This window comes from Cajanus cajan, chromosome 5 (genome assembly GCF_000230855.2).
Source record: "Cajanus cajan strain Asha chromosome 5, NIPB_CcT2T_4, whole genome shotgun sequence".
In the NCBI taxonomy this organism is placed as follows: Eukaryota; Viridiplantae; Streptophyta; class Magnoliopsida; order Fabales; family Fabaceae; genus Cajanus; species Cajanus cajan.
In genome coordinates, this window is record NC_138521.1 from 4,210,909 (window position 1) to 4,238,230 (window position 27,322).

Here is a 27,322-nt window from a genome sequence, read left to right on the forward strand (position 1 = left end):
CGTTTTCTCTATACAACTCTTTAGTACCATCGATGATTAGCTCTGAATCTCAGTTCAAACTTTGGTAAATAAATTTTTTCCTAGTTCATAGTAGAATAAATATGTAAAACATCAATCATTCAACATTATTTCTATAACCAATCATTGTTGTCGGACTTTGATTACTTTTGGAACTGTCAACTGGATATTATCTTTGAGAATAAGGATAGGTAATTGAATTTGACAAAACCCTGGTGCTCATTCAACATACATTTGGTTTTGCAAAAGCTACGACAGACGATTCGACAAAAATGGGATACATTACTATTTCGCAATGAATTAACGAAGCTAACATTATTTCTTTAATTGGATCATCTCTGTATCTACGTTAATTCACTATGCAATGCAATTCTTTTTGAACATAGGTGATCATGTTCCATGTAGGATCACCAAGATTATCTCGATTCAATTTTCATCTGCAGGGAATCCTAACCATTAAAGAAAAACTTTATACAATTTTGTCAGTAAGAAACTCTACATTATCGAATTTGAACTGCACGACCTTATAATTCTTGATGAACAGCGGGAGATCGTATTAAAAGGGAATATCTAAAGTGTGCAGGTTTACAAAAATATCACCACTATCGTATTATTTACGTCCCACTTCTCAGACCTATTTTTTGAGAACTCAACGCTTGTTAAAAACAGAAAACCATTTCCAGAAATCTAAAATTAAAACTACAGAAGCTTTGTGCCAAAACAAGGCAAAAAAATGTATTTGGGCTGTAACAAAGATTTATCTAGTTGTTATAAGTTTTAAAGACGTGAATTAAAAAACATTTAATGAAAAACAAAAAGAAACAAGGAATAAATCATCTCATATTGAATTTTCACGTCACACTATTTCCTTGACAACATCTTGAATCAGCTCCATACAGCAGAATAAAAAAAAAACTTGGAATAAACAATAGTGGGTTTCTCATGAGCATCATCCGAACTGTAAACTTATCAGAGTAGATCAATTTTGCCACTCTCTACAAGTGCCTTTATTGATTTATAACATATGAAGTGCAGGACACCTGGCTCCATCTCAAACAGCTTCGACCTGCCACAATAGTCGATTGAACAATTTTTTACCTTTTTCTAAACAGAGCAGAATAAATTCATGCAAGAATAAGGGAATTGCCTGTCATCAACAGGTCCATCTTCGAGTTGAATTCCCGTGAGATACTCTTTACTTCTACACAAAACAAATGTGTCTAGTTGTGGTTCTGGGACTGAAATATACAAACAAAACAAGTGTCACAGCTCACAATAGATGGTTCTAGTTCATTTAACAGTTAGTTATACTGAAATACCAAAATCTTATTTAGAAAGCTGGAAATTACACGAAAAGCTACAAGCATAAAGACCAAAATTATCAGAAAAGTACTACAGAACTTATCATCAGACTTTTTAATCTAAGAAATGTAAATTATTTCACGCTACTTATCAAAATGCCAACAGGGTAATAAACAGGCTGCTAATTTCAAGGTTATCAATAACGAATAACGGTTCACTGTGGTAAGCCAAAAATCTACCATAAAACAAAGTTTTAGGATGTATGACTTGTGCTTACTACTTAACATTATGCTATAAGCGAAACAGAATTGGGAACAACCTTATAGGTTTAATGTAGAAAATAACATAACAGAAAACATGATAATGAAATTCTAAAATACAGAGAACTAAATTCCAAAATTTTGAAAAACAGAGAACAAAAACATTGAACAAATGAAGAACAAGAACAATCATACCAAGAATGAGAGAAAAAAAAGAGAGAGAAAGAAATGAGGAACATCTGAAGAAATGAAAAAAAGATGAAAAAAACAAAGAAAAGGAAAGAAATTTAAGGAAGAAGAAAGAACAAACAGAAAACAAAAACAAGCCTTATGAGTCACTGGATTTGTTTGCCAAAAAACTTTCTGAAGCTCAGGCCACCATGGTTCAGGTTGCCGGTGAGGCTGGTGGCCTAAGAAGGCTCACCATAGTTGTCTGTTTGCAACTTAGGAGTTTCATAAGAGAGAAGATGAGAAGAAAAAAAAAAGGATGAGGAGGAATTCTGCCATGAGCACCACAAAGTCATGGCCATGGCAGATATGGTGGGTTACATAGCGGATATGGCAGACACTGTTATATAATGGAAAATAAGGAATAGCGAATGGTGGAGGGGTTAAAAAATGTCATGTTATACCTTTATGACGGTGCCATAACTGTTATTTGTTAATATTGGCTGATTTTCAGGCAAAGCAAATTTGATTACCCATTCAAACACATAATGGTCCAAAAGAAATAATGAAACAAAATAACCTATATTGTCTTCTCTAAGGATGAAAAATTATTAAATTACCCATATCATCCTCTCCACTTGTTACAGATTGCTTAAGAACAGACTGATAATTTTCAGGCAACTTTGACAGAACACTCTCCTCCAGATGTTGCTTTAGGTCTTCTATACACCTGCAAGCAGAAAACTAGATTCAAAAACCACAAGTATGCTTTAATGCTATCAGTTAAAACACAGACCTAGTCAAAAAGCAAATTATAAAAAAAGACAATTTGAAAGATAGCTTTACGCATTGGTGAACTCTTTCTCGTCTTTAGATAGCCTGTTCCAAAGTTCATTAGTCTTTCGGATGTGGAACATGTACTTTTCAATCTACAATAAAAAAAGTGACTATAACATTATTAGAAAATAAAAAATAAAAAATATAACGAACAGAGCAATCAGTGAAGTCAATTCCAGCTAGCCCAGTCTTCAAATAGTTCGCAACAAACATGTGCCATAATTATTTTAACCTATTATAAAGGTAGTAAAAATGAAAAACACAAAACTATTATCAGAGACAAAATATTTAACGAAAAGAAAGTCCATAAAGAAAATTCAATTTACATCTAGTTGAAGAATCACTCTATCATTGCTAATACTCGAGGTTGAGACTACAATAAATTTCAACAGTTCATTTTTCTTTTATTTTTGGTTTAATTAATCATTTGGTCCTTAGAACGATACAATTTTTACATTTTAGTCTTTACACCTAGAAACTATTCGTTTTAGTCCTTACTGATACATTTTAATTCATTTTAGGTGTAGGAACTAAAATGTAAAGAAACCAAATATGTAATTAAACCTTCTTTATTTATTTACTTTTTGTTCTTATATCATCTTCCTTTGAAGACAATCCTATTCGAGGCACTATCAGACACTAAATGTAAGCACCACCTCTCTCAGCAGATATTCAAACCTTGATTTGTTGCATTGCAGAAACTAGTCCTATTCACTATTCAACTACAATTTTTCTTAATTCTTATATTCTTTTTAATTCAAAAAAATTATAAAGACAAAAGAAAAAAAAGAACTAACTAAGAGCCTAGTTTTTTGCTTAATTGTTATGTAATAAAAGAATTTAGAGTGAACCTTTTGGATGCGGATCCGGAGATATGATCGGAAGAGAAAGAGGGTTCTGTCCAAGTCCATCTGATAGAGAGAGAGCGAAAGGGGGTCCGTTGCGGCGGTGGATTTATCTTGGATGGTTTCTTCCATCAGTTCAATCTGTTCTCTGAGGCGGGAAATCAACTGGAATTCGAATCGGAGAACCTCGGGTGCTGCCTTCTCGTTGCGCCACGCTCGCTTCAGAAGCTCAACGTCCGTCGTCGAAATCAGAGCCTCGTAATCCTCCATTGAATCTCCTTCATTGCCTGAGCTTGAAGCCATTCAACTCTCACAAGGGTTTCGCTTTCTCCTTTCTCCTTTCTCCTTTCAACAACAACAATAATCAATTCTCTTGGCGCCAAAGGGAAACATATTGTGTGTGGGGGACCCTATGTTAAGGCCTCTGCACCCCTCAATCATTTAATTTTAATGGATATAAAATAATTCAATTTAAATATGTTTTTAATTTTAAAAATTTCTTTGTTTACATCATTCTAAAATTTAAATGAATTGTTTTTAGTTCTCATTATTATATTTGTTTATTTAAAGATTAAGTGATTATTTCATTTTTCTTTCACTTGCAAAGAGATGATAAAGATTAAATTAAATTTTTTTACTTTTAGTTACTCTAATCTCATTCTTTTCAACCATTAAATCATTCCCAATAATATCATTTCAAGTGTTTTTCGTAACTCTTAATGTTAGTATAGGACATTTTTAAAAAAATTTGTAGATCTTTGGTACTCGTTCAATCTCAATCCAATTTTGAAAAATCAAGTTCGAGTTTTTCTCGACTTGAAAAACCGAGTTTTGGATGCGATTTTGGATATGCAACTTCCTGTCCCTGTCTTGAGTCTTGCATAAGTTAATTAAAGTTAAAATTTTAATTTTATCAATATTAAAATATAAGTTAATTATTTTATTAACTATATAATTTAAATTATAGTAATAACTAATTAACAAATTTAAAATTATATGTTTAATTAAAAATGTAATTTAATTATTAATTTTTTTATGAGTTATTTCTTATTTATTATTTTATATATTATTTATTTTATAATATAATTTTAAATTTTAAATTTTATTTATTTTAAATGCATAAGTAAATTAAATTCTAAAAAAAGTAATGAGTCCCCAAAAGTCTACTCAAACTCAATAAAACTTGATGGGTATGGATTTTAAAAATATAAATATATCCCTTTAAAATCCAAACTTAAACTCACCTTGCCTTTTATAAAGATGAGGATGGGAGAGGAAAATCTGTTATCTGTTATCGATCGTTTCATTGTCATCCCTAGTTAGAAACCAAAATTATTGATTTAAGAGATATTTCACATGACCAAAATAAAAGTTTACTCATTTAAAGGATATAAAATATTTTATAAAGATAAAAAATAATGTTTACAAATTTTAAAAGAATAAAAAATAATAAAAAAATTCACAAGAACCAAAATCAAAACTATCATACAAATACTAAAAATATATTTAAGTGAAATAATTACTAAGAATTACTAAATTAGTAGAGAAAGAAGCATTCTATCCATACTTATATCTATGATTATTAGTAGTTGATTGTTTGTCCATTTTCTATTTCCATTTTCAATGAAAATAGAAAATATTACGAAAAATAAAGAGCTGAAAATTTTGAAAATGAAGTTACGTTAATGTTAAACCTAAAATTTTATATGTATTGTCCTAAATTTGTGACCTCTAATTATAACAAATTTATATTACATAGTTAAAAAATTAAATTTAAAATAAAATTAATAAAATGAAATATTTTATAATTTACTTTTTTTATCCGATGCGCGGGATTATGTGTATTTATTTGAAGAATATGATGTGGAGGGAAGCATTGGCACAAAAAAGCAGGTGAGTGAAGAAAGCTCCTCTGATAGTATAAATAGGTATGCAACTCATTACTCTCCATTCATCTCTTATAACAACATTTCATTTCTTTTGACTAAAATCTCTTAGTAGTCTCTAAAGGAATAAAGGTATTGGAGAAAGTGATGATGAAGGGTCTCCGAGAAAAGGGTTCGGCAAAATCCAAGGGATCGGTCAGCAGCAAAAAGGTGAGGCCTTTCTTTAAATTGTTCCTTTTTTTTTATACTACCGGTGTTCTAATTGCTTACTGATCAAATTCTTGAAGACCTTTCAAAGTTATTATTCAATACTAGCTTTCTTTTCACTTTGAAACAGCCTGCATTGAACCCAGAGCCTGTAGAATCATCTTTATCAACTTCATCTGAAGATCATCCTGCTGAGGTTGGAACCACTTTGGAGATCGATGATTATCTAAACAAACTTGATGATAATCCCTTTGCGCTCCTCGATTTCTTATCAAGTGATGCTTCAGTTTCATCCATGCTATCCCAAACCACAATTCAACAGCCTGTGTCTCCCTCAACTGAAAACGTTTCTACCATTCTTCAAGAACTTCGATCTTTGGCCTTCTCTCAATCTTTCTTGCACAACATTCATCGAGTTGAATACAGAGAACAGATTCAGGAATCTTTGAAGAAACTTGAGAATCATGTTCAAGATCTATCTGAGGGCCAAAACAAGGGGCTAGATGAATTCAATGCTCTCTACAAAAAAGTGGAGACAATTTGCATGGACAAATCCATGAATGAAGAAAAGGCCAAAAACATTGAAACTGAGAAAAAACTAGCTTTTGGCAAACTTCTAGATTCCAAATCTAAAGTTGAAAAGCTCGATGATGTTGTTTCAACGAATAAGGTTAAAATTGAGACTCTGGAAAAGCGCCAAAAGGAGATACAAGATGCCATCAAGAAACTTGAAGAAGAAAATGAGGGCTTGAATAAAGAGAAGACTGAACTTGAAACTGCCAACTCGAAGCATTTGGCTATTAAAGAAGAAATAATTGAATCTGTCAAGCATGTTTCAACTTCATTGGGCAAGGTAGTGAAATATCTTGCTGAACTTGACAAGGAGAGATTAAAGTTGAATGCGGATTTTGAGAATCTGAAGGAGCCTTACAAAAAGATGAAGAGAAACCCTCCATTTTAATTTTGATCCTTTTCCGATTTCTATTGTGAGTATTTCATTTTTACGGGCTCAAAACAATTATTGAGATTCTTTCTATGATTTTGATTTCTGTAGTTACTGGTTTATATTTCTAAGATTTTACCATTTATCGACGTTATTTCACCGTTTGAATGATGTATACGTGCATATATTTTACTGAGTTCTGACCATTAGGACCAAAAATCTATAAATAGGGAACTAGTGAATCATTAACACAACTATTTCAGTCGAATATAACCCTAAACCTTCATATAAGTCACGTGAAAACATGAGAGGATTCACTACAACAGTTCTATGATCCGTTTGCTTTACAAAGAGTCATGGGGTAGAAATTATCTGAATACACTGTTACAAATGTGGCTCACAACTCTAGAGTGCTAATGGTTCTGTGTAATAGTGAGATTCTTTTATTTTTTATGCAAAGCAAGGGTGTGACTTGGATTTTGTCCTGTGGGTGGAACCGTGGAAGCATTTTAATTATTGAGAATTTTCAAATGCAATCTAGACATGTGACATAGGACACTTTGAACTCTAGCCCTCCCACAACAGTTATGGGAACATTTTAACAGAAATTCTAGAAAATCCAGTCATTCTTTTTGTTCTTGAAATTGGTTTGTATGGTTTCTAAGGAGGCTCTAGTTGGCATAAGGTGCCAGTAAAAATTGTTTAATTCTTACCATTGAGTTTTATATGTGATTGTAGGTAAAGTGGTGGAGTATGAACTTTTACATATGGAGACCAAGTCTTTTTCATCCAAGAAATTTAAGACATTTGGCAAACTTCTTCATAAACACTTTTAAAAGAGAAAAATAAGAATAAAAAATAAAATAATTTTTTCTATAAACTAAAATTAGCTTGTGTCATAATTTGTAAAAATTCTCTTATTAATTCCTTCAAAATCTTGCTTTTAACTCTTACATAAGCTAGTTTTAGTTTATGAAAAAAAAAGTATTTTAATTTTTCTTCTTATTTTTCTCCCATAAAAGTGTTTGTGGAGAACTTTATCAAAACACACCATTTTTCTGAATTCTAAGGCTACCACCCCTCCCTTTTTTGCAGTATGCATGCCTGCCTTTGTAGTTGATTGTATGTTTATCTTTAGTTGAGACAAAAGACAAAGAATGTTCATAAAGAAATGACTATTCAATAAGCTAGACTCTGATGGATAACCACATGTGCCTAAATTGATTATCCACAGAATACTCCAACTAGCCTGATTTTTAAATGGATATGATTCTTAATCATTCAAACACAATATAGATAGAACCAATAGAAGTAGTTCACGATCTATGAAATTTGTATACAGCTAACAACAGCAGGCAGCAATCAATGTCTGTCATAGTTAAAATGAATTCTCAAAGGAAAAAAGTGCAATTCTTTAAGAGGAAAAGACAGTATAATTAAGCATCAAAGAGAAATAAGTGTAATTTTGGCTTGAATGCATTAAAACTGATGTGGTTACCATTTGCCATAAAATAAATATGCAGAGTGGTTTTTCTGCCGATAAGGACTCATGTAGTGCAACCACAATTTAATTACAGCACAGTAAATGGTTCTAGGCATAACCATAAAAATGTCTACTGCAACCATTTTGCAAAATTGGCCATCTTTCCCTACATGTTGCAACTATATTTTATATGGAATAACTAGATTGTCCAGAAACTGTTTCGCTCCAATTTCTCCTAATGCTTCCTCATTTTAGACCTCGCATATCTAGAGAGCCCGGTAAGAAAAGAAAAAAAGAAGTTAGAAATATAAAGTATCCAATCATAACAGAACAAAAATCAACAGAATCCGTTAGGTCAGAAAGATACTCTATGTGCATGCCACCCCGATCTGATGATGGCAACAAGCTGCCCTGAAGCTCCTCCAAGACCTTAGCAGCTTGATCAATTTCCTGTCAAAAGAAGAAAGGTTGATAATATAATCAATAATTGAGTAAAAATTCAGGCCAAGGTTATTTGCAGATATGGTATGCTAAACTATTTTTTGGTGACATAGCAATGAAGAGGGCAGGGGTGTATGGGACTGGAAGGTAATTGCAGCAGTCAATAGGGTTTGATAATATTTAAATAAAAAATACCAACCAGCAAATGACCTATGCCATGATGTTCTCATGTTTCTAAAAGGAGTTGCCCAATTAGTGTTTGTGTGCACTTTGTGAAGTTCCCATTAATCAGATTTTGCTCAATAAGACGTTTATGGTCGGCTGAGGAAATGAAGCTATAGTTTCCTAGATGGTTTTCTCATCTCAAAATGATACATGGAATTAGGCTTTCAAGAAACATGCTTCAAAATTGATGATAAGAACTATCCATGATCATATTATGCTATACAAAAAAAGTAGAATTTCTATATAAAGAACTCAACACATCACTCCAAAGAAAAGAAATTGATGGCTGTAACAGGAGAACTTGTTGAAAGAGCAGGACCAAAAAATTTAATGTTATAATCTGCAAAGTAAGACCCAATAGTTTAGTCTGCTTGAAACCAAATCCATAATGTGAATCATCACTCTCTCTCCACTTCCAACATAAGCAACAAGTAGTAGCTCCTCCATCAATTGATGTGATTTTTGCATGGATGTAGATCCCAAACATGCATCCAAACACGCCCCTAATCTCATTTCCTCCACCCTCCATTTTATCTCCCTTCGACATCCACACACAGTATATGAATATTATAAATGTCTACTATTTTACCAATGACTCCTATAGTTTCCTGCTAGAACCAACTTACCTCAAAATCAGCAAATGCAACAGGCATTCCTCCTCTGGAACGCATTTTGACCATGTTGAATCCAGTATATCTGAAAGAATGAAGATGTTTAGTTCTATGATCAAAATCAAGTAGATGAAGAACATTGCAGGATCTAGATATAACAAGAACCAGAATGTTCAGCACAGCTTCAATCTGAATAACAGTACCAGAGGCCTTTGCAGATTCATCAACAGGAAGAAGAAACTTACACAGAGAAAGCTTGCTTTAGTTCATCTTCGGTGCAGGTTGGACCAAGATTTGCAATAAAGAGAGTGGAACACAGTCCTCCATCACTGCCCTTTTCATATTGCTCCTGTGGCCAATTTGAAACAAAATTTCTTAATAGGAAAGGAAGTAACATCTTTTACAAAACTACACAAATTTTCATCAGTTTGTTCACACAGAAGGAAGTGACATGAAATTCAATCCTATGTGCTGCTTTTAAGGCGGAAGAAAATATTGGATGGTTTCTACAAATGCAGTAAGCTGACAAGTTCCAACTTATTTCTAGTTTTCACTTGAACTTACCACAGGTACAGCATTTTCAGAACCAACAGCAGTTTCACCACTGCACACAAACAGAATATTAGACTCACTGAACCACTAGAATATTCAAAGTACTGGTATAATCTTATCATTCATGTTTTTGTATATGTAAACAATATGTAAAATTTTGAACTTTTGAGCTAAGCAGTTATTGAAATTTGTTGTACTCTCAACCTTTGCAGGGTTGCTGGATCACCATGGTTGCCACCACTTTCGGTTGGTTCATCAGGGTCACTCTCACCTAAATGTGAAAGATGTGCGGGTGAGACACAGAAAAAAGAAGGAAAAGAATATGAAACTTATGTTTCTTGTGCTGCTCCTCTCCCTTTATCCCTTTCTAATCTTACCCACCCCATTTAAATTGAAATAAAAAGGACAATTAGCTATGGGTGCATACAGTAACATAGCAGGAAGCTAGATCATATTCATTTCAGAATACACACAAATTACTCTTAACATAACAGAGTAACATTACCATCATCATCACTTGATGATCCCTGAAGATCAGGCTCCCCTTTGGACCTTTTATCTATAACCACGTAGGGTCCACCACCTGTGCAAAATAAAAGTCCAGTAATCATCCTGAAAAAGGCAGTAAAACCATAAAAGTAAAACAAACTGAATTCCTCCAGAATTCATCGAAAGGAATTATGTAAAAACATTAATTGGGGGGGAACGGAAGAAAAGTTACTTGAAGAAAAAACTGAATGTAAAAGTTAAAAATGAGAAAATATCTAGATTCTATATATGCATTATAGCTGGTTGATACTTTCAAAATTTCCATTCCTCCTTTTTTATTCATCCCTATTTCCTAGTCAAGCATGAATAATATATATACCTGGTTTTCGCTTCCTCCTAGAGTTTGACCTGGCAAGTTCAATATGTAAAACAGATCCACTTTGAGGATCAAATTTCACACCCTGGTGATGATCATCAACGAAAAAATAAATTAGACAGAATCCCAATTTCTATGAATTGCAAACACCTCAGTAAAATACGGTCCATTTCGTTTCATACTCTATCAGAAATTCCACAAACTCCTAGGATTTCCTTTTGAGTATATGTGCTCAAGGCCACTGCAATTTACATTTAGTCCAGAGTGGGGAACATAATACCAAAAAATTCATTCTAAAGAACAAAAATTAAAACAAAATAACTGTATTATTATAAAATGAATAAACCGTTAATTTGGTCCATCTAGTATTACTTTGAATTCTAGTGTCTAAAGCAATGAAAATATATAAGTAGTCCCCAAAGTATTAAATATCCATTAGCTTAATCCCTAATTTAATATAGGATCTAATTTGAATAAACTTCTCCATAAACATTTCTTGAATAAGAAAATAAGAAGAAAGAATAAAACAAGTTTCTCCATAAGCTAAAATTAGCTAATACACAAATTAAAAAAACATTTTGGATAAACTAATATGAGAAAGTTTCTTCTACAAATTCACTTATGCATAAACCAATTTTAGTTTTCAGAAAAGTTTATTTCATTTTTTTCTTCTCTTAGAGGTGCTTTAGAAAAATTTATCCAAATAGACCCATATTTTACTAGCTTCTAGAGACTAATTTGAAGAGCTTGTCACGATTTCTAACACTCAATGGACTGCTTGAATAATTTATATACTTTGAGATGAAATTGATGGTTTATTCTCATAAAACTACGCTAACAGTGACTAAATTCGTAACCCTAAGTTCATCACGGATTATGCTGTTCGAACCTACGTACTCACATTCAAAGCGTGCAACGCTGCCATTGCTGATTGATGGTTGAAAAACGTGGCGAATGCTACGACCTGAAAAGAAAAGGCGAAATTGGATTCAATATTTACAAAATTCACGAGTTTCGAAGCAGGAGAAAAGGAGTGGCACCTGGTTGGCGCGGCCGGTGTACTTGAGTTGGCAGGAGTCGAAGCCGGGGCGGCGGCGGAAGAGGTTGTGAATCTCACGCGCCTTCACGTCGTCTGGGAGGCCAGACACGAAGAGCGTGTTGATGTTGCTCCGTTCATCCTGTTGATACAAGTAGTACGGATCGAATGCCGGCTGAGCCATGCGTGCCGTCGTCTACGGCGGCGATGATAGACGCCGGAGAAGACTGTGACGGAGGGGTAAAACGAAAACGAAAACGAATTTCTTTGTATCAGTGTCGTTTATTTACTTCGCTTTATTTCTATCGAACATTGTATCATAAGGGTGTTAAACTATTTAATATTTATTGTTAATTATTGATTAAATTTTATCACATCTATAACTATTATAAAGGATATAACTATTATAAAAGAGATATAAGAGATGTAACTATTTTTTGGTCTTTATTTTTTAATGGACCATTATACCTCTCAAATATAAAAAAAAAATCTTAAATTTTCTTTAAATAATTATACACAACTTTTTAATATTTTATTAGTGAATAACTATTAGAGACACGAAGTGAATCTAGTACTCATAAATTGAATGATGTTAATTAAATATCAATTTTACATAATTTTGTGATGTGATTTTTAATACCATCTCATTTATAATAATAAGTTTCTCATGCTACAAATAAAATACGAGAATTTAACAAAAAAAAATATGAAGTTGAGATTAACATATAAAAAAGAAAATTATTATTTTTTATTTATTAAAATTATAATGAGAACATACTAAAATTGTATGCATGTTATCCTTATCCTACCACTATATTTAATTAGAATAGAAATAGAAAGAAAAGGGTGAAAATTAAAAAAAATATATTAAATTATATTTTTAGTCCTTCTATTTTTATTAATTTATAATTTTTTTTATTTTAAAATAAAAAATACTTAATTTCTTTAATTTTAAAAATATAAAACCTTAATTATTGCATATATTTAATAATATAATATTTAGACATTAAAAAAAATTAATATATAAAAAATATTAATAAAATAAATAATAATCACTTGTTAATATATAAAGATATTTTGTATGATATTTTTTAAAATTTTATTCCAACTTATCACATTACTTAATATTATGTTACTTAAGTAATATCATATTATTAAAAAATGTTAAAATTTAATAATTAATGAACATCAAATATTGATAATAAAGATATAACTTTATATTTTTAAAAATAAGATAATTAAATATTTATATTTTAAAATAGATAACTAAAATTATGAATTGGAAAATTTAGAGAGACAAAATTACAATTTAGTGTAGAATGAATGTGATTTTTCATATTTAGATCTCATGCAAATAAGGAAAGAACGAATAATTTAATGGTCTCTATATTAAATTCAAATTCTTTCAAATTTAGAAAAAATTGGAAGAAAAATGTGAATTTAAGTGAATAAAAAGACATAAATGTCTTTAAATAGCTATTTTTTATTTATAAGTTAACTTTGATAGCTTTTAAAAAATTGTTTAGAGACAATTTAGTGAGATAATATTTCTTTTATTATAAAACTATTTTAATTTATTTTAATTTATTTATTTGATAAATTATTTCATGGTCAACCATTTTTTTATAACTTTTTTTCCCTAAAAAACTATAATCCATTAAGAGTTGGGTTGGAGTTTCTAATTCAATCTTAACATGGATTCAATCCAATTCATTTTTTTTTTAATTTATGATTTTGGTCATTTATTTGACATGCTCATCTAATGTTTAAATGGTTATGAAATGATAATTTGTGGAGATTTTAAAAATATAATAAATCTAATTATAATTTTTTTAGTTTAAGCTGTTGAATCATGCTTAATTCATATTGTAATAATGACAAATTTTAAATTTCAAGTTTTAATAATGAAAAGTTCTCATGTATAGTACTAACAAATTTGTTCAAGTATCTCAATTTTATTTTATTCAATATTCAAAAGCTTAACAAGTCTTACAACTCGGAAGCTTCAATATATATTACTTGACTTGTTATATAGCATCATGGTCTTGGTTTTTTTTTTTATGAGCACACAATGACTGCTGATCAAAGGATTTCAAAATGAACATTTTGTCTCAAAGAAAATGCCTTGAAGACTTAGTTTAAGAATCTAGTTCTTTGAACCATTCATCAAAAAGTTTCAATTAAAACTAAACTTCCCAAAAGACTAATATTGAAGACTCTACTTAAAAGGTTTGAGGATAAGGTTGCTTAAAAGGTAATTCAGAAAGTAACAACTTCTTAAGGAATTGTTGACAACACTAAAAACTAAAGTACAAGTTAATGTCAACATTGCTTAAAAATTAAGCTAGCCTCGATGAATCCATTTTAAAGACTATAAAAGGATGATGAAGGTTATATTTTTTAAGCAAGTTAGATCAAAGAAGTAAATCAAAACACAAGCTGTGAAAGTTGTAATCCTTACTTCATACTTTATTTTTCTAGAAAACTCCATTTTTACATTTGTATCAATCTTGCAATAGAGAAAACGAAGTGTGAATCCTCTTTAGTAGAAGCTCTAGTTAAGAGAAACTATTGTAATCATAACTGATTGCTAGGATACACAAAATCATTCTTTGTAAAAGTTTTTCCTACATAGGTCTAAGTTGTAAAGGTGTATGAAGGAAGGAAAGAAGTCAATTAGGTGGTTGTAGAGATCTTATAATAGCTGATTGTGAGGTTGGGCATCTAAACAAGTTGTTAAGGGAGAAATTTCAGTAGGTGACTAAGCGGAAATCACTAATAACAAGTGGTTGTATAGTGATGAATTTGTATCAGTAGGTTGTTGAAGTTGCAAGTTGAACAATAGTGACTTTGTTAGTAGAAAATCTCACAATATTGTGTGAGAGTTAGATGTAGCCTAGTTTGGGATAAATCAGTATAAAAAATTAATGTACAATCTCTTTGACTCTATTTCCTTACTTGTTGCATTTACTTTATTACCTTATATATATTATTGCATAATTTATTATCAAAATTGAACTGCTTAGAAGGTAATTTTATAAATAAAAAAATTGAACACTTAGAAGATTTACCTTGTGAAAGACAAATTTTCATAATTTTTTTTTAAAGAATACAATAACTCAACTCTCCTTCTTATTACTTAACATTGACTTTATAAGTATTTGATTAAAAATTTATGAACAATTCACAAATTTATCGATTAATTTAACTAAAATTTAAATATCTTTCTGTTTATAATTCACATAATTCTTTTTTATTATAAAAAAGAAAAGTCTCTTTATATTTAAATTTTAAAGTACACAATCTTTTATACTTATTTTTTTTTTTAATTTTGTTAAAGCGTTAAAAAAATATTAAAATTACTCTTTTGTTATTTTGATTAAAATAGATAATGCAAGAATTAAATTCAAAATATTTATTACTTTACATTCTTTTTATAGTGATAATGTCATAATTTATGAACTCATGCATCTTATCCCAATTATCGTTACTACTTAATTTGTTTAATTCATGTGAACCATGATTAAGATTTTAGCTACCATCCAAATTTCATTTTCTTAACAACTAATTAGCACTATGAAATAAAATTACTTTTTTTTTCCTATTATGAATATCTCTTTGCCTATTAGACCAAAGATTAATCCAATTAATCCTATTTATAGTCTATGACTATTGTTAACCTAAAATGTTTCCATACATAATGTGTATTGAATATAAGATTTGTTTGTTAGATAGGTTGTTTTCCAATGTGTGAACACAAATGTTTAATTATTAATCCTACAACTATGATACACCTGATTAAATTTTATCTCTTCAACTAGTTAAGATTTGAGATTGAATTCAATTTCTTGTATTTTATATCATTTCATACAAATTCTCGTTGAAAATCTAAAAATAGAATAGAAAATCTTTATTCTCAAAGAACTGGACAAATAACTTCCATTTACACGAGATAATACTTTATCGAGTAATCATCTAAACTTTTCAGAAAAAAAATATAATTATTATTTTAATCAATCGAATTAATATTTCTCATCAATTATATAAATAAAACTATAGTTTTAATTCTAAGATAAAGTTTATTTTTCTTTTAATCGGAATGCATGTTAAATTGGATTAAAGACACATAATTTAAAGTCTTGACTAGTTGTGTGGTATTAAAGACCCTAAACACAGTCATTAGGTAACCACCTCCCATTCAGATTTCCCTCCCAAACACACCCATTTCATATTTCAGTTTTCCCCTCCCAAACCAAACCCACAGGAACTCAACTAAATGGCACAAATCATAGTTAGAACAAAATATGAAACCCAGGCAAAAAAAAAGAAAAAAAAATTATGTAACTAGTAAAACTAGCTAACTACAATACAAAATAGATCCATCCAAAAAATATAATAATAATAATAAACCATAAAAAAAAATAAAAAAAGAAAAGAAGAATGATGATGACGATGATGATCAAGCAGCACCGGCCAAGCCAGCAGCAGCTTCCTCCTCCTCGCCCAGGAACAAGTCCTCCGTCCTCCTCAACGCGGCGTGCGCCACCACGACCGCCACCCCGACCGCCACCGCCACGACAATGTTGACGGTGGCGTCGGTGAGCAGCAGCAGCGCCACCGTGAGCAGGGCCATGGCGAGGAGCACGAGGCGGTCGTCGACGAGGTGGCCGAGGAGCACCAGCGGTTCGTCGCGGAGGAAGTAGAGAAAGAGCCAGGCCGCCATGATGAGGAGAAACACTATGAGCGAAATGGGGTGCCACAAGAGACTCAGAAACAGAATCAGCAGCCCCACCATGGCGTAGTTCATGCGAAAGTACGACACGTTGATCCTTACCCTGCAAATCGCCTCCGCCACGCCGCCGCCGGGGAGCTTCAGCGACCGCAAGTTCACCATTGCCCTCCACGGCCGCCGCGTCCCCAGCCCCGCCTTGATCCTCTGCTTCGCGCGTGAGATGTACTCCAGGTTCGGAGCCGCCGAGGTTGGGATCGTGCCGTAGGTTGTTGTCATGCTTCAGAAAAATTAAATTAAATAAATAAATTGAAATTTGGTTATGTGAGTGAGTCACGCTGTGAAATGGTTTTGGGGTTTGTTTGATAATTATAGGGGTGCTCGGGTCCTACTCATTTGTGACTTTCTTTGTTTTTTTTTTTTTTTTTTTTTTTTTTGCTTTTGTGGGTGAATTATTATGGGGTTGTGGTGCATGATTGGGTTTGGGTGTATCGTTTGATGTGAATTTGAGTTTGGTTTGAGCTTCTGGATTACACTTCCCCTTGCGCTCGTCCAAGGAAAAGGGTGGAGGGTGGTGTAGTTTCCAAACGAGTCAAGACATTCGTGGGGAGTGTGTTTTGTTGGGTGATTTGGAAGGAGGTTGGTGTTGTTTTCTTTGTGGACTTGGTTGTATTGTTTAACCTGTTTTATAGTGTGGGTGAGAAATCTAATCTTGCACTTCAATAGTTACTTACTTTGTTCGTAGATATTTGTAACAGAATTTTATTTTAGTCTATATCATGTTATTCTCAAAGATCACATTTAAAAGTTTTTCTTCTGAGTATTCAATGTATTTGCATATTTAAGACATGAACTTGGGACAACTAGTTAAACTGAAATAATCTTGTATCACATATTTGAGACTTGAACTCTACATTATTGGTTCACATGAAGTCGATATTATGAGCTAAGTTGAAACAATTATGCACTAGTTGATTCATGTGTGGTTAACAGTGAGAATTTGACTTAAAGTGGTGTTTTATTTTATTTTATCTCACTTGAATTGTTGGTTTTCTTTATATATGTACAAATACAGAACAATTAAAGTGATACATTTGTTTAAAAGTCCACTTGATATCGTATTTGAATCCTATGATAGGTAGCAAATGAAGAATGGAGCAGCCAACAGCCTCTTCTTAACATTCATAAACTCATTTAACTTTAAAGCTCATTGGAGGCACGAAAAGTTGTTAAAAGGGAATGGAATATGACACAGATTCTGATTCCCTTAATTCAACAACAGAGCAAATGATGTTCCTTTAACTATAATGCTTGATGAACAGCTATAGCTTATAGGCCCCATTGTTACACTCATACATGGTTCTGAAATCATGATTGATTCTTTCACAAAGAGAGTGTATACATTGGAGGTTGGAGCCATAAAGTCGTATTTCGGCAGGCCTAAGGTACTGTTAACAAGTCATGCGGGGTCATCTCCATACACTAACTGTAAGCCGTTTCATTTGTTCTGGCTATTATAAATTTGTATAACAGAAATTGAACTATATAACACTATAGGTGTATTTTAACAATATGTATCTCACAAGAAAAATGAGCAGTGGATACCTCAATGTTATATATTCAACACCTTGGGAGAAAAAACAGAAATATAGATATAATAGATGACATGTGAAGAAAAAAAATCGAGAGAAATTATATGATGGTGATACATTTTATCATTACTTTTTCAATCCTTTTGATTAAGAATCGACAAACAGAAAGTTAAGAACCGATAGAGAAGAATTTTTGAGTTAAACTATCATTTTTCAATTGAAAAAACAGGTTAAAGAGAAGATGATTTAAATTGATATGAGTGGAATGGAGGTGAGAAACAAGATGATATTCTTGGAGGGCAAGTCCATGTTTCATGTCAAACTGAGTTGTTATTTTATGTTTGTTGTATTGCATGTGACACAGACTAAAAGTTGCGAGGTTATTTGGATAGTGGGATACGAAGACTCTGTTTCAAAGGAAGGATCCCACACTTCCAACTAACCTTAAAAGGATAATATTAAGTTGAATTATATAGTGCATTATTCAGACCACATTACACCCTATGGGGGGTAGTGAAAGCAAACCATAAGCCACGACAAGTAATAGCGACTTAAGAAGAAGGGTCCCACTTGTCCACGTTGGAATCTACGAGAAAGTTGTCAAACTCTTTTATGTGTTTTCTTTTGCTTTTGTCAAATTAAAGATGTACATTGTATCTAGCGACTAGCTTCTTTCTTTATTTCCTTTTCTTTTTCTTTCATTCTATTGATTTAAATCAGACAGGCTTCACAACAATTTCTTGTTGGTCTTGTTATATGATATGGTTCTTGATGGTAATAAATTGTAGCCCTTATTTTGTTTTAAAGTAAAAAAAAAAATCAAAATTTCAAACTTCTCAATGAAAAACATAACTATGGGTGAGCATTTGAATTGTGATGGGAAGAAAGCTTTTGCAACCCCCCACCATGTGGATTATTGGAAACAACAACCTTTTGTTGAAAGGTGAAGTCTCAATTGGTTCCTATGCCAAGGCTCAAAGTCGTCTATGGTTAAGCCCCACCCGCACAATGCACTATACACTTGGTAAATTTATTTATATGTTTCCCTCTATTGTCTCCAGCAATGACATGAGATAATGAAAGCATTATTTTGAATTTGTTTGTGTAGAGAATGATTATGGGGGTTCAAAAGCATTATCTTCATTCATGTAGAAGTTATTTTTAGAACCACTTATTTAGTTTAATATATATAGTTGTATTAGTTACGAGCTTTAAGCAGCACTAGTTTTGTCATGCATTAACTATGATAACATCATCTATTATACTGCCAGATTTTTTCACCATCTAGATATATTAATTCTACCATTTGCTTATAGTTTAATCATAAAAGGTCCTGCCATCAAGCATTTTTGTTCTTAAAGTCTTGAGGACTTGCGGTTACGTAGAATAACATGCACGTATAATAAAAATTGTGCACAAATTCAAATACATGCTGTCAACTTTGAGACTAATTTTTTTTTTCTTTATTTTTTAAGGACCTGTATACGTTTGTGTTGCATAAAGTAGCTAGAGTAATGTACCGTGTTTGAATGAGCTACGCAAATGGTTTTTTGGACTCAAACTTAACCTATATATCATTTTTCATTTTGAAATGAAACAACATAGTACTTGTAGTGTTATTTTAAGCTCGAGTATTAAAGACATCGAACTTGAATTGCTGTTGTGTTCACTTTTAGCACTGTATTGAAGAAAGAAAGTCAAAGATAGTTCATCTATTTTTTCCCCTCCATCCTGTTTGACAATTCAAGCCAAGATAAGAGCACTTAACTATAAAAATAGTAAAACTCAATAAGTAAATTATCAACATCTATTATTGTTGATTTTTATTTTTTGTTTATTTTTGGTGAAGGATTGGCTCTATTGTTGTTCATTTGGTACCATATGAGAAAGAAAAAAAATGCTTACAACAAAGAAGACAATATGAAAGGAATGTGCTTTCCGTATCAAGAGTCTATCGAGCTACAAGGTGATATGTAACGATTTCAGCATCGACAAAAAAATATACAAGAATGGCGGATTGGGGCCATATAACATACTTGATATTATGGAGCAAGCATTTCATCGCATTTGAGTTGAGAATGAGACGTTGATGGTTTGCCAAAAGCCCAAAACTTTGCCAAGCAATCACTAACCCCGTCAAAAGATGACTTATTGACACTGTATTGGTCACATGATAATATATATATATATATATATATATATATATATATATATATATATATATATATATATATATGGGTAAGAGGGTATTTTATTCTAAGAGATTAGATGATTAAAATATAATTTTTAGATTAATTTAACGAATCAAATTAAATAAGATAATTAAATCTTTAATCATCCAATACTCCTCCTTCCTTTGTTACTCCCTTATTTTTGTTTTCTCCACGGCCTCCTCCTTTTTATTCTCTCATCTCCTCCCTTCTAGTCAACATCGATCATTGGCACAAACCTGCAAGGTATGCTTACATCTCATTCTCCTATTCCTTTTTACGTTTTAAATTGTATAATAAGAAAATGATTTTATGTTTTAATGTTTTAGCTTTCATGTCATTGTTGTGTTTATAATTTCTATTTTTATATTCCTAGTTATAATGATATTTTTTTTGAATGGTACCGTGTTTATGAATAATTGAATTTAGGGATGTATGTATCTATGTAAAAAAAATCTCTCATCATCAATGACTTGCCCTTCCCTCGACATTGATATTGAAGAGATTCAAAGCTCCCAGTTCCACATTTCTTCCGACCTTAACTCCACGAGTCTTAGGCCACCCACACTTCAAGTAACTTTGTTTGATTGTAAAAAAGCTATTATTTTATTATTAACACCATTTTTTTCTATTATTTTATTTAAATTATATATTTTTTACTTTTTAGGAAAATGAATGGGTGTCGAATTGTGATGAAAAATTGAAGTCCAAGGTTGGTCAACAATTTGATACCTTAAAAGAAGGTGACATTTTTTACAAAAGGTATGCACATAATGTCGGATTTAGTGTGCATTGCTCAGCAAAAACTAAAGGTAAAGATGGTGTGAAGCGTTGGAAGTATTTTGTTTGCTCAAAAGAAGGTTATAAACCAGATAAGAAAAAGGTTATGGAACAAAGCAACTCAACTACTAAGTCTAGGCAAAGGAGTCTTACAAGAGAAAGATGCAATGCAAAGGTTGTTTTCAAACTGGTCGGGGAAGGTAAATATGAGCTAATTCGATTTTATGAAAGTCATACACATGTCTTTGCTTCACCTATTAAGAGACAATTTCTAAGATTAGCAAGGAAAGTGAATCTTGTTTGTAAGAGTTTATTGCATGCATATAATAGTGTTAATATTGGACTTTCAAAAATGTACCATCCATTGATAAATCAGTTTGGTGATTATGAAAATATGGGGTGCACACAAAGGGATCTTCAAAATTATTCAAGAGATTTGAAGATCCCAATTAAAGGTTCTGATGCACATGTATTTATTGACAACTTTAGGAAGAAGTGAGAAATTAATCCATCATTCTACTATTCATATGAGGTGGATGGAGAAAGTAGACTAAAGTATGTTTTTTTGGGTGGATATCATTTCTAAGAAAAATTATTCCTTGTTTGGGAATCTTGTTTCATTTGATACCACATATGAAACAAACAAATATTCAATGATTTTTGCTCCATTTCTCGAGTAAATCACCATAGGCAATGTGTTACATTTAGTGCGGCCTTTTTAGCATATGAGAAGGCTAAATCATTCATTTGGTTGTTTGAAAAGTTTTTAGGGGGCATCAACCAAATCTTTTAATTACTCATCAAGATCCTACCATGAAAATTGTTGTAGAAAATATTTTTAATTCTTCTTCTCGTAGATTTTGTATGTGGCACATTATGAAGAAAGTTTCTGAAAAAGTAGGTGTGTCATTGAATGCTAATAAGGAGTTCAATAGTAATTTCAAGTCATGTATTTGGAGATTGGAGTCACCAGATGACTTTGAAGAAACATGGAAATCTATAATAATTAGGTTTAAATTAGAAAAGAATGACTGCTCTCACACATGTATGATATTCGAAACATCGAAACATGTGGATCTCAGCTTACTTTAAGGACATTTTTTTAGTTGGGGTATTGAGAACAACCTTAAAACTAGAAAGTGAGAATTCTTTTTATAGTAACTTTTTGAATCCTCGTGTTAGCCTAGTTGAATTTTGGATGAGGTTTGATTCTACAATAGAAGCATAGAGGCAGAAGGAGTTACTTGCTGATAATGATTCACTTCATTCTATACCAACATTGAAGTTGGATCGCGATTTAGAGAAGCATGGAAGAAATGTTTATACTCATGAGAATTTTTATATATTTCAAAATGAGTTATGGATTGCATGTTTAGATTGTGGAGTTGAAAATAAGAAAGAGGAAGATGGAAAACAAATATTGCAAGTAATTGATAACAATTGTGAATGGTAAAATACGAGAAGTGGTTTATAATCCTTCATATCACAATGCAAATTGTTCATGCAACATGTTCAAATCTCATAGAATACCTTGTAGACACATACTTTGTGTTCTACAAGGGAAGGGTTTAAATGAAATACCAAGTAATTATATTGTGAATAGGTGGACTAAGTTGGCAAATAGAAAACCTATTTTTGATATTGTTGACAATGTCTTGGAAATGTGTTCTAAACTAGAAAGTGAGAGCAAGCTCATCTCAGATGCATGGAAAAGCTTTTTAAAGTGCATGGACAAAGCTGGACAAAGTAAAGAAAAAAATTGCTTGTTGTGATAAATGGAAACATGGATAATGAAAAATAATTGGCTGATTTTGAAGGGGATTCTAAACAAACTAAAATAAATGATTTACAAGCCTTTACTAGATCCAATATTCCTAAAGAAGCGGAGATTTTTCCACCACAGTTTTCAGATACAAAAGGAAGCGACAAACGAATTAAAGGTGGTAAGGAGAAGGTTGTTGAACAAAAACAAAAAAAAGACAAGGCTTTGTAAAACATGTGGACAACATGCATATCATGATAGCCATAATTGTCCTCTAAAATCATCTCCTTAATTTTGGTAAGAAATCTAATTTTTTGTCCAATATAATATTTTACTGTCCAGAACATTATGCTTGTTGTCCATTCTTATGATCATGTTTTATTTTCATAAATATGATTGACTGTCATAATTCTTATGTTTGTTTTCTTTTCATATACAGGCTCGACTCATAAATAATATGGTGGAGATCACTTGCCTAATATCTCCTCAGTTTGGTTTCTCACTTAGAATATGATTTAGAATTTGGTTCAAATTGTATCTAGACAAATGTGGTTACATTTCATTTTTCTGGTTTTTGTCATTTAGATAGAAAGTGAGTTTTCTCAAGGGATCTATTTTCTTTTTTATATTCATATATGGATTTAAGGACCTTTTCCATTATTACAGTATCTGTGTGATGATTTAGTTCAAAATTATATGGCAGACAGAAACAGAACAAGAAAAGGATATGACAATGGGAATGACAACCCAAAAACTGTTATATTAATAAAAAGCTTAATTTATATGTGGCTAAAGCCTATTTACATGGATATTTACAAGAATAAGTAAAAATAAATAAAAATATAAGCAATTGACTTTCTAAGCTTCCTTTTAATTTTTCCATCTCCAAAGCTGCCTCTAGGTCACTCTTGCAATGAAGTCAAGATCTGTATTTGGCTTCTGCCTACAAATTAAGATGCTCAATTTTCAACTATTGCTTTATCCATCAAATTTAATAACATTGATCTAATCAACAATTTTAGAAAAATTTTATGAATTATATCAACAATCCATCCATTAAATTCATGCAATCCACATTTGTAGTTTTAAAGTAGATTTATTTGATAAACATCACTTGACATCACATATTGTAGAGTACGTAATTAGTTATATTGTTCATATATATGAGCTTGTTGGGAATACTTTCTCAAATTAAAGGCTAGCTAGGAAATGACATACATATATAGTCATAAGTTTCAATATTCTTCCTGGGAGTTCGCTATCTACTTTTTACTATCCGAAAGGATAAATAAAGATATATATATATATATATATATATATATATATATAAATAACATTTTAAATCTAGAAGGGTGAACCATACTTGGCAGTTCACACTACAACATGCTTCTACAAGTGGAGCAAAACTCCATCTTCTATTTGCAACGATGGTGAGTCGTGACTGAACGACAATGGGCAGTTTCCGTGATGGTGGCAAGTCGTGGTTGAATGACGATGTGAATCATCTTTCTGTGACAGGTAGGAGCTTTTTGTTCGATGGTGGAAGATGGTTGGGGCTTTGAGATGGTGAATCAATGTGACTAAGGTTTGGGAAAACCTGGACACAAGGGAAGGAGGAGGGGCACGTGACAGGTTTTTAAGAAGTTTTAATCTAATTCATTAAATTAATTTAAGGATTATATTTAACCCTCTCATCTCTCACAATAAAATACCGTCTCACCTGATACGCTCCATATATATATATATGATGGATTCGTTTACTTTTGAAGTAAAACCTACTTAAACTTACCCAATTCGATAATTAATGTTCTACATCAAATTTTAACGATTCAATCGTTAAGTTTAAAGTTCTTGATACATACATTAAGTCTACAAACTTTTAAAAACTTTGAAGACTATTTGATACTATATTTCATTAATTTAAATTGTGAAAATTTGATGTAAAATATGAATTATCGAATAGAGTAAGTTTAAGTAAACTTACTTTTGGAATAAACAGATCCCTCCTTTTATATATATATATATATATATATATAGTTAATTCAATGAATAGTCAAGTTTCAAAATATGGATGTAAGTTGAAGAAAAAAGGACAATTTTTATATCAATTAAGAAAGGTATGATAATTATTAAAGATATTCTTACATTTTAGAATTGGATCAAAATCTTCTTCTAATAATTTGGACCGAGTCAAATTGATTGTTTAGACCATTATGTTAGTTTATGAGTCAAGTCAAATTGTCTTACTTTATTTAAATTTTACATAAAAAAATAAAAATAAAAATAGTAGACAAAAAAAACCTATAAGTTTCGGTCTAAAAATTAATGGTTCAACTTAATCTAATTGGTTTATTAGGACAAAACAAATTAGCTTAATTCTTTATCGAGTAACATTTATGGAAATTGGACTTGAGATCAGTGTTTTAAAACTCGGACCGACCCGGCCGGTCGGACCGGTTGGACCGGGAACCGGTGGTCCAGTCGGTCCGAATCTGAAGTTGGATCGATTATGCAGTCGACCCGTTTCAAACCGGATTGAACCGGTCAAATTTCCGGTTCAACCGGTGAACCGGTGGGTCAAACCGGTTCAACCACTTTTTTTTTTTTTTTTTTTACATTTTTTTAAGGGATCATAAATCACAAAAATAATAATGAAAATTGAATCTCTTAATGAAAAAGCAAGGAGTCTTATTAAATATAACAATGACTACTTGTTCTAATATATTTGTTTGCAATATATACAACTTAAATAACTTTTATAGTATATTATTAATTTTAAATTATATATTTAATAATGCAATATCTATGTAAATATTACATATATTATTTTTTGATATTAATTGCAAGCATATTATATATGTACATATTATTTATATTTTTAATTTGTATTAATATACCGTTTAACATGTAATTTTTTTATGTATTTTTTTACAAAATAAAAATAAAAATTTTAAATAAGATAGAAAAATTGAAATTTAAAATAAGATATGAATTTATTAAAATTTATAAGTATAAAATATATTTAATATGAATACTTTTTAATAAAAATAAATAAAAATCAAGTCATGCGGTTCAACTAGTGACCCACCGGTTCAACCTTTGACCCACTGACCCAGTACCTTAACCGGTTCGATGACCGGTCCGGTTTTTAAAACTATGCTTGAGATAAACTATTTTTAGGAATTTCTCCTTGCACCCATCATTTTATGAAGTTTCCAAATATACCATTTTCTTTTTCTTTGTCCCTCCTTCTCTCCATATACATACACCTTTTTATTTTTTATTTTATTTTTTTTGTTCATTTTGAATTCACCAATTTGAAATGTGTAGTCCTAATCTGGATCCCCAATTAAAAAAAAAAAAACCCTATTTTGGATTGGCCAGTCCGGAATGCAATCTGTACACCCCCACATTTTCTAGAATAGCCGATCTGGAATGGATAAATGACATTCTAGTTTGCAATTAAAACTATTACAAATAAGAATAAAATTAAAAATTTGTTAACCTAATTTCGAAGAAAATAAATAATTTGAAATAAATTAAAATAAAATTTATAATTATATGAAAATATATGATTATCAAATTTTGAGTTTGACATTTTACATTACTTTTAGTAAGAGACCACACATATCTTTTTCAAAAAATAATTTTATTCGAATCAGTAGAATTATTATGGACACTGAAATTTTTCATCTAAATATTTTATATAACTATAGTTCGAACTTGCCATTTTACATTCAACAGATAGTTCAATAATATAGTGTTGTTCTTGTTTTATTTTTAAAAAATTATAGCTTTGGTTCATGTAAAATCCTTTGCTTTCATTTTAGTCATTGCCTCTGTTATGTGATGCATGACTAAAAGAAATTGAATTAAACAAACCTAATCTTTTCTAAATAACTGACTAAATAAAAATCTTTCAAGATAAGAGAAACCTATATTGATTGTTTATAATTTTATAGAAATTAAAATAGTAACATCAAAGACTAAAGTAAAACAAAACAATGTCATAGGAACCTAAAACAAGAAAAAAAACATTTTAAAATAACAAAAATGAAAACAAGTTAAATCCTACTAAAAAGTTATTGAAACCCTAATTTATTACACACTTTTTTTTTTGAAGAATTTTTATCACACACTTCTAATTCGATCAAACTGACTTATGAACTTTTAGGCCCTAACTTCCAACTAGTTTTCAATACTTAACGAACTTATCCGTTAGGTATGCTAAACTGACGCATGTTATGTTTCTAACAACCCACAGACAATGAGTAATATACAGCCAACTCAATTTCTTTGGTCTGTGCTAGAGATATGCCAAAGCAGGGTCATATGACATAAGGACACGTTATTTTTTTTTTTCCTAAAAATAATTTTGGCCATAATTATAAAATAATTATCCTCCTAAAAAATTATATATCGGTTGAATGACAAGTATATGATGTATTCAATGTACTAAGAGTGTACAAGACCTGTATTTTGACTTGTACTTACTGATTACGGTAAATTGAGATTTGGGTTCAAGAAACTTAGCTTCAAGCTAAAACTTGTGATGGCAAATACTTGAAGC

General features: G+C 31.2%; 4 protein-coding genes across 4 annotated transcripts; 1 reads left to right on the forward strand and 3 right to left on the reverse strand.

Annotated features, from left to right (window-relative positions):
• Nucleotides 1-836: 836 nt before the first annotated feature.
• On the reverse strand, nucleotides 837-3,817 carry SLD5 (DNA replication protein-like protein). The gene is made up of 5 exons (XM_020373027.3): nucleotides 3,437-3,817; nucleotides 2,595-2,677; nucleotides 2,369-2,478; nucleotides 1,166-1,256; nucleotides 837-1,084 (listed from the first exon to the last, which is right to left on the reverse strand). The coding sequence occupies exons 1-5, from the start codon at nucleotides 3,731-3,733 to the stop codon at nucleotides 988-990; spliced, it is 678 nt and encodes a 225-aa protein (XP_020228616.2). The 5' UTR covers nucleotides 3,734-3,817; the 3' UTR covers nucleotides 837-987.
• A 1,475-nt stretch (nucleotides 3,818-5,292) lies between these two features.
• Nucleotides 5,293-6,576, forward strand: LOC109806901 (uncharacterized). The gene is made up of 3 exons (XM_020369432.3): nucleotides 5,293-5,358; nucleotides 5,432-5,526; nucleotides 5,654-6,576. Exons 2-3 carry the CDS (start codon nucleotides 5,464-5,466, stop codon nucleotides 6,482-6,484), a joined length of 894 nt encoding a protein of 297 aa, XP_020225021.1. The 5' UTR covers nucleotides 5,293-5,358; nucleotides 5,432-5,463; the 3' UTR covers nucleotides 6,485-6,576.
• A 1,344-nt stretch (nucleotides 6,577-7,920) lies between these two features.
• On the reverse strand, nucleotides 7,921-11,991 carry LOC109808398 (RNA-binding (RRM/RBD/RNP motifs) family protein). Its single transcript, XM_020371393.3, has 10 exons — nucleotides 11,684-11,991; nucleotides 11,545-11,607; nucleotides 10,647-10,728; nucleotides 10,284-10,361; nucleotides 9,983-10,049; nucleotides 9,791-9,830; nucleotides 9,472-9,575; nucleotides 9,242-9,311; nucleotides 8,317-8,399; nucleotides 7,921-8,215 (listed from the first exon to the last, which is right to left on the reverse strand). Exons 1-10 carry the CDS (start codon nucleotides 11,861-11,863, stop codon nucleotides 8,185-8,187), a joined length of 798 nt encoding a protein of 265 aa, XP_020226982.1. The 5' UTR covers nucleotides 11,864-11,991; the 3' UTR covers nucleotides 7,921-8,184.
• Nucleotides 11,992-15,806: 3,815 nt separating this feature from the next.
• LOC109806879 (PRA1 family protein F3) lies at nucleotides 15,807-17,166 on the reverse strand. Its single transcript, XM_083074763.1, has one exon. The coding sequence runs from the start codon at nucleotides 16,685-16,687 to the stop codon at nucleotides 16,139-16,141; it is 549 nt and encodes a 182-aa protein (XP_082930889.1). The 5' UTR covers nucleotides 16,688-17,166; the 3' UTR covers nucleotides 15,807-16,138.
• Between the last annotated feature and the right edge of the window lie 10,156 nt (nucleotides 17,167-27,322).

Excerpts from the sequence above, each read along its gene's own strand:
- SLD5 (XM_020373027.3), bottom strand. The coding sequence starts at position 3,733 with ATGGCTTCAAGCTCAGGCAATGAAGGAGATTCAATGGAGGATTACGAG. Across the intron at positions 2,678-3,436 it reads TCCGGATCCGCATCCAAAAG|ATTGAAAAGTACATGTTCCA; the intron begins GTTCACTCTAAA and ends TTTTTATTGTAG. Across the intron at positions 1,257-2,368 it reads AAGTGGAGAGGATGATATGG|TCCCAGAACCACAACTAGAC; the intron begins GTAATTTAATAA and ends TGTATATTTCAG.
- LOC109806901 (XM_020369432.3), top strand. The coding sequence starts at position 5,464 with ATGATGAAGGGTCTCCGAGAAAAGGGTTCGGCAAAATCCAAGGGATCG. Across the intron at positions 5,527-5,653 it reads GATCGGTCAGCAGCAAAAAG|CCTGCATTGAACCCAGAGCC; the intron begins GTGAGGCCTTTC and ends ACTTTGAAACAG.
- LOC109808398 (XM_020371393.3), bottom strand. The coding sequence starts at position 11,863 with ATGGCTCAGCCGGCATTCGATCCGTACTACTTGTATCAACAGGATGAA. Across the intron at positions 11,608-11,683 it reads ACACCGGCCGCGCCAACCAG|GTCGTAGCATTCGCCACGTT; the intron begins GTGCCACTCCTT and ends TTTTCTTTTCAG. Across the intron at positions 8,400-9,241 it reads TTGCATTTGCTGATTTTGAG|GAAATTGATCAAGCTGCTAA; the intron begins GTAAGTTGGTTC and ends TTCTTTTGACAG.
- LOC109806879 (XM_083074763.1), bottom strand. The coding sequence starts at position 16,687 with ATGACAACAACCTACGGCACGATCCCAACCTCGGCGGCTCCGAACCTG.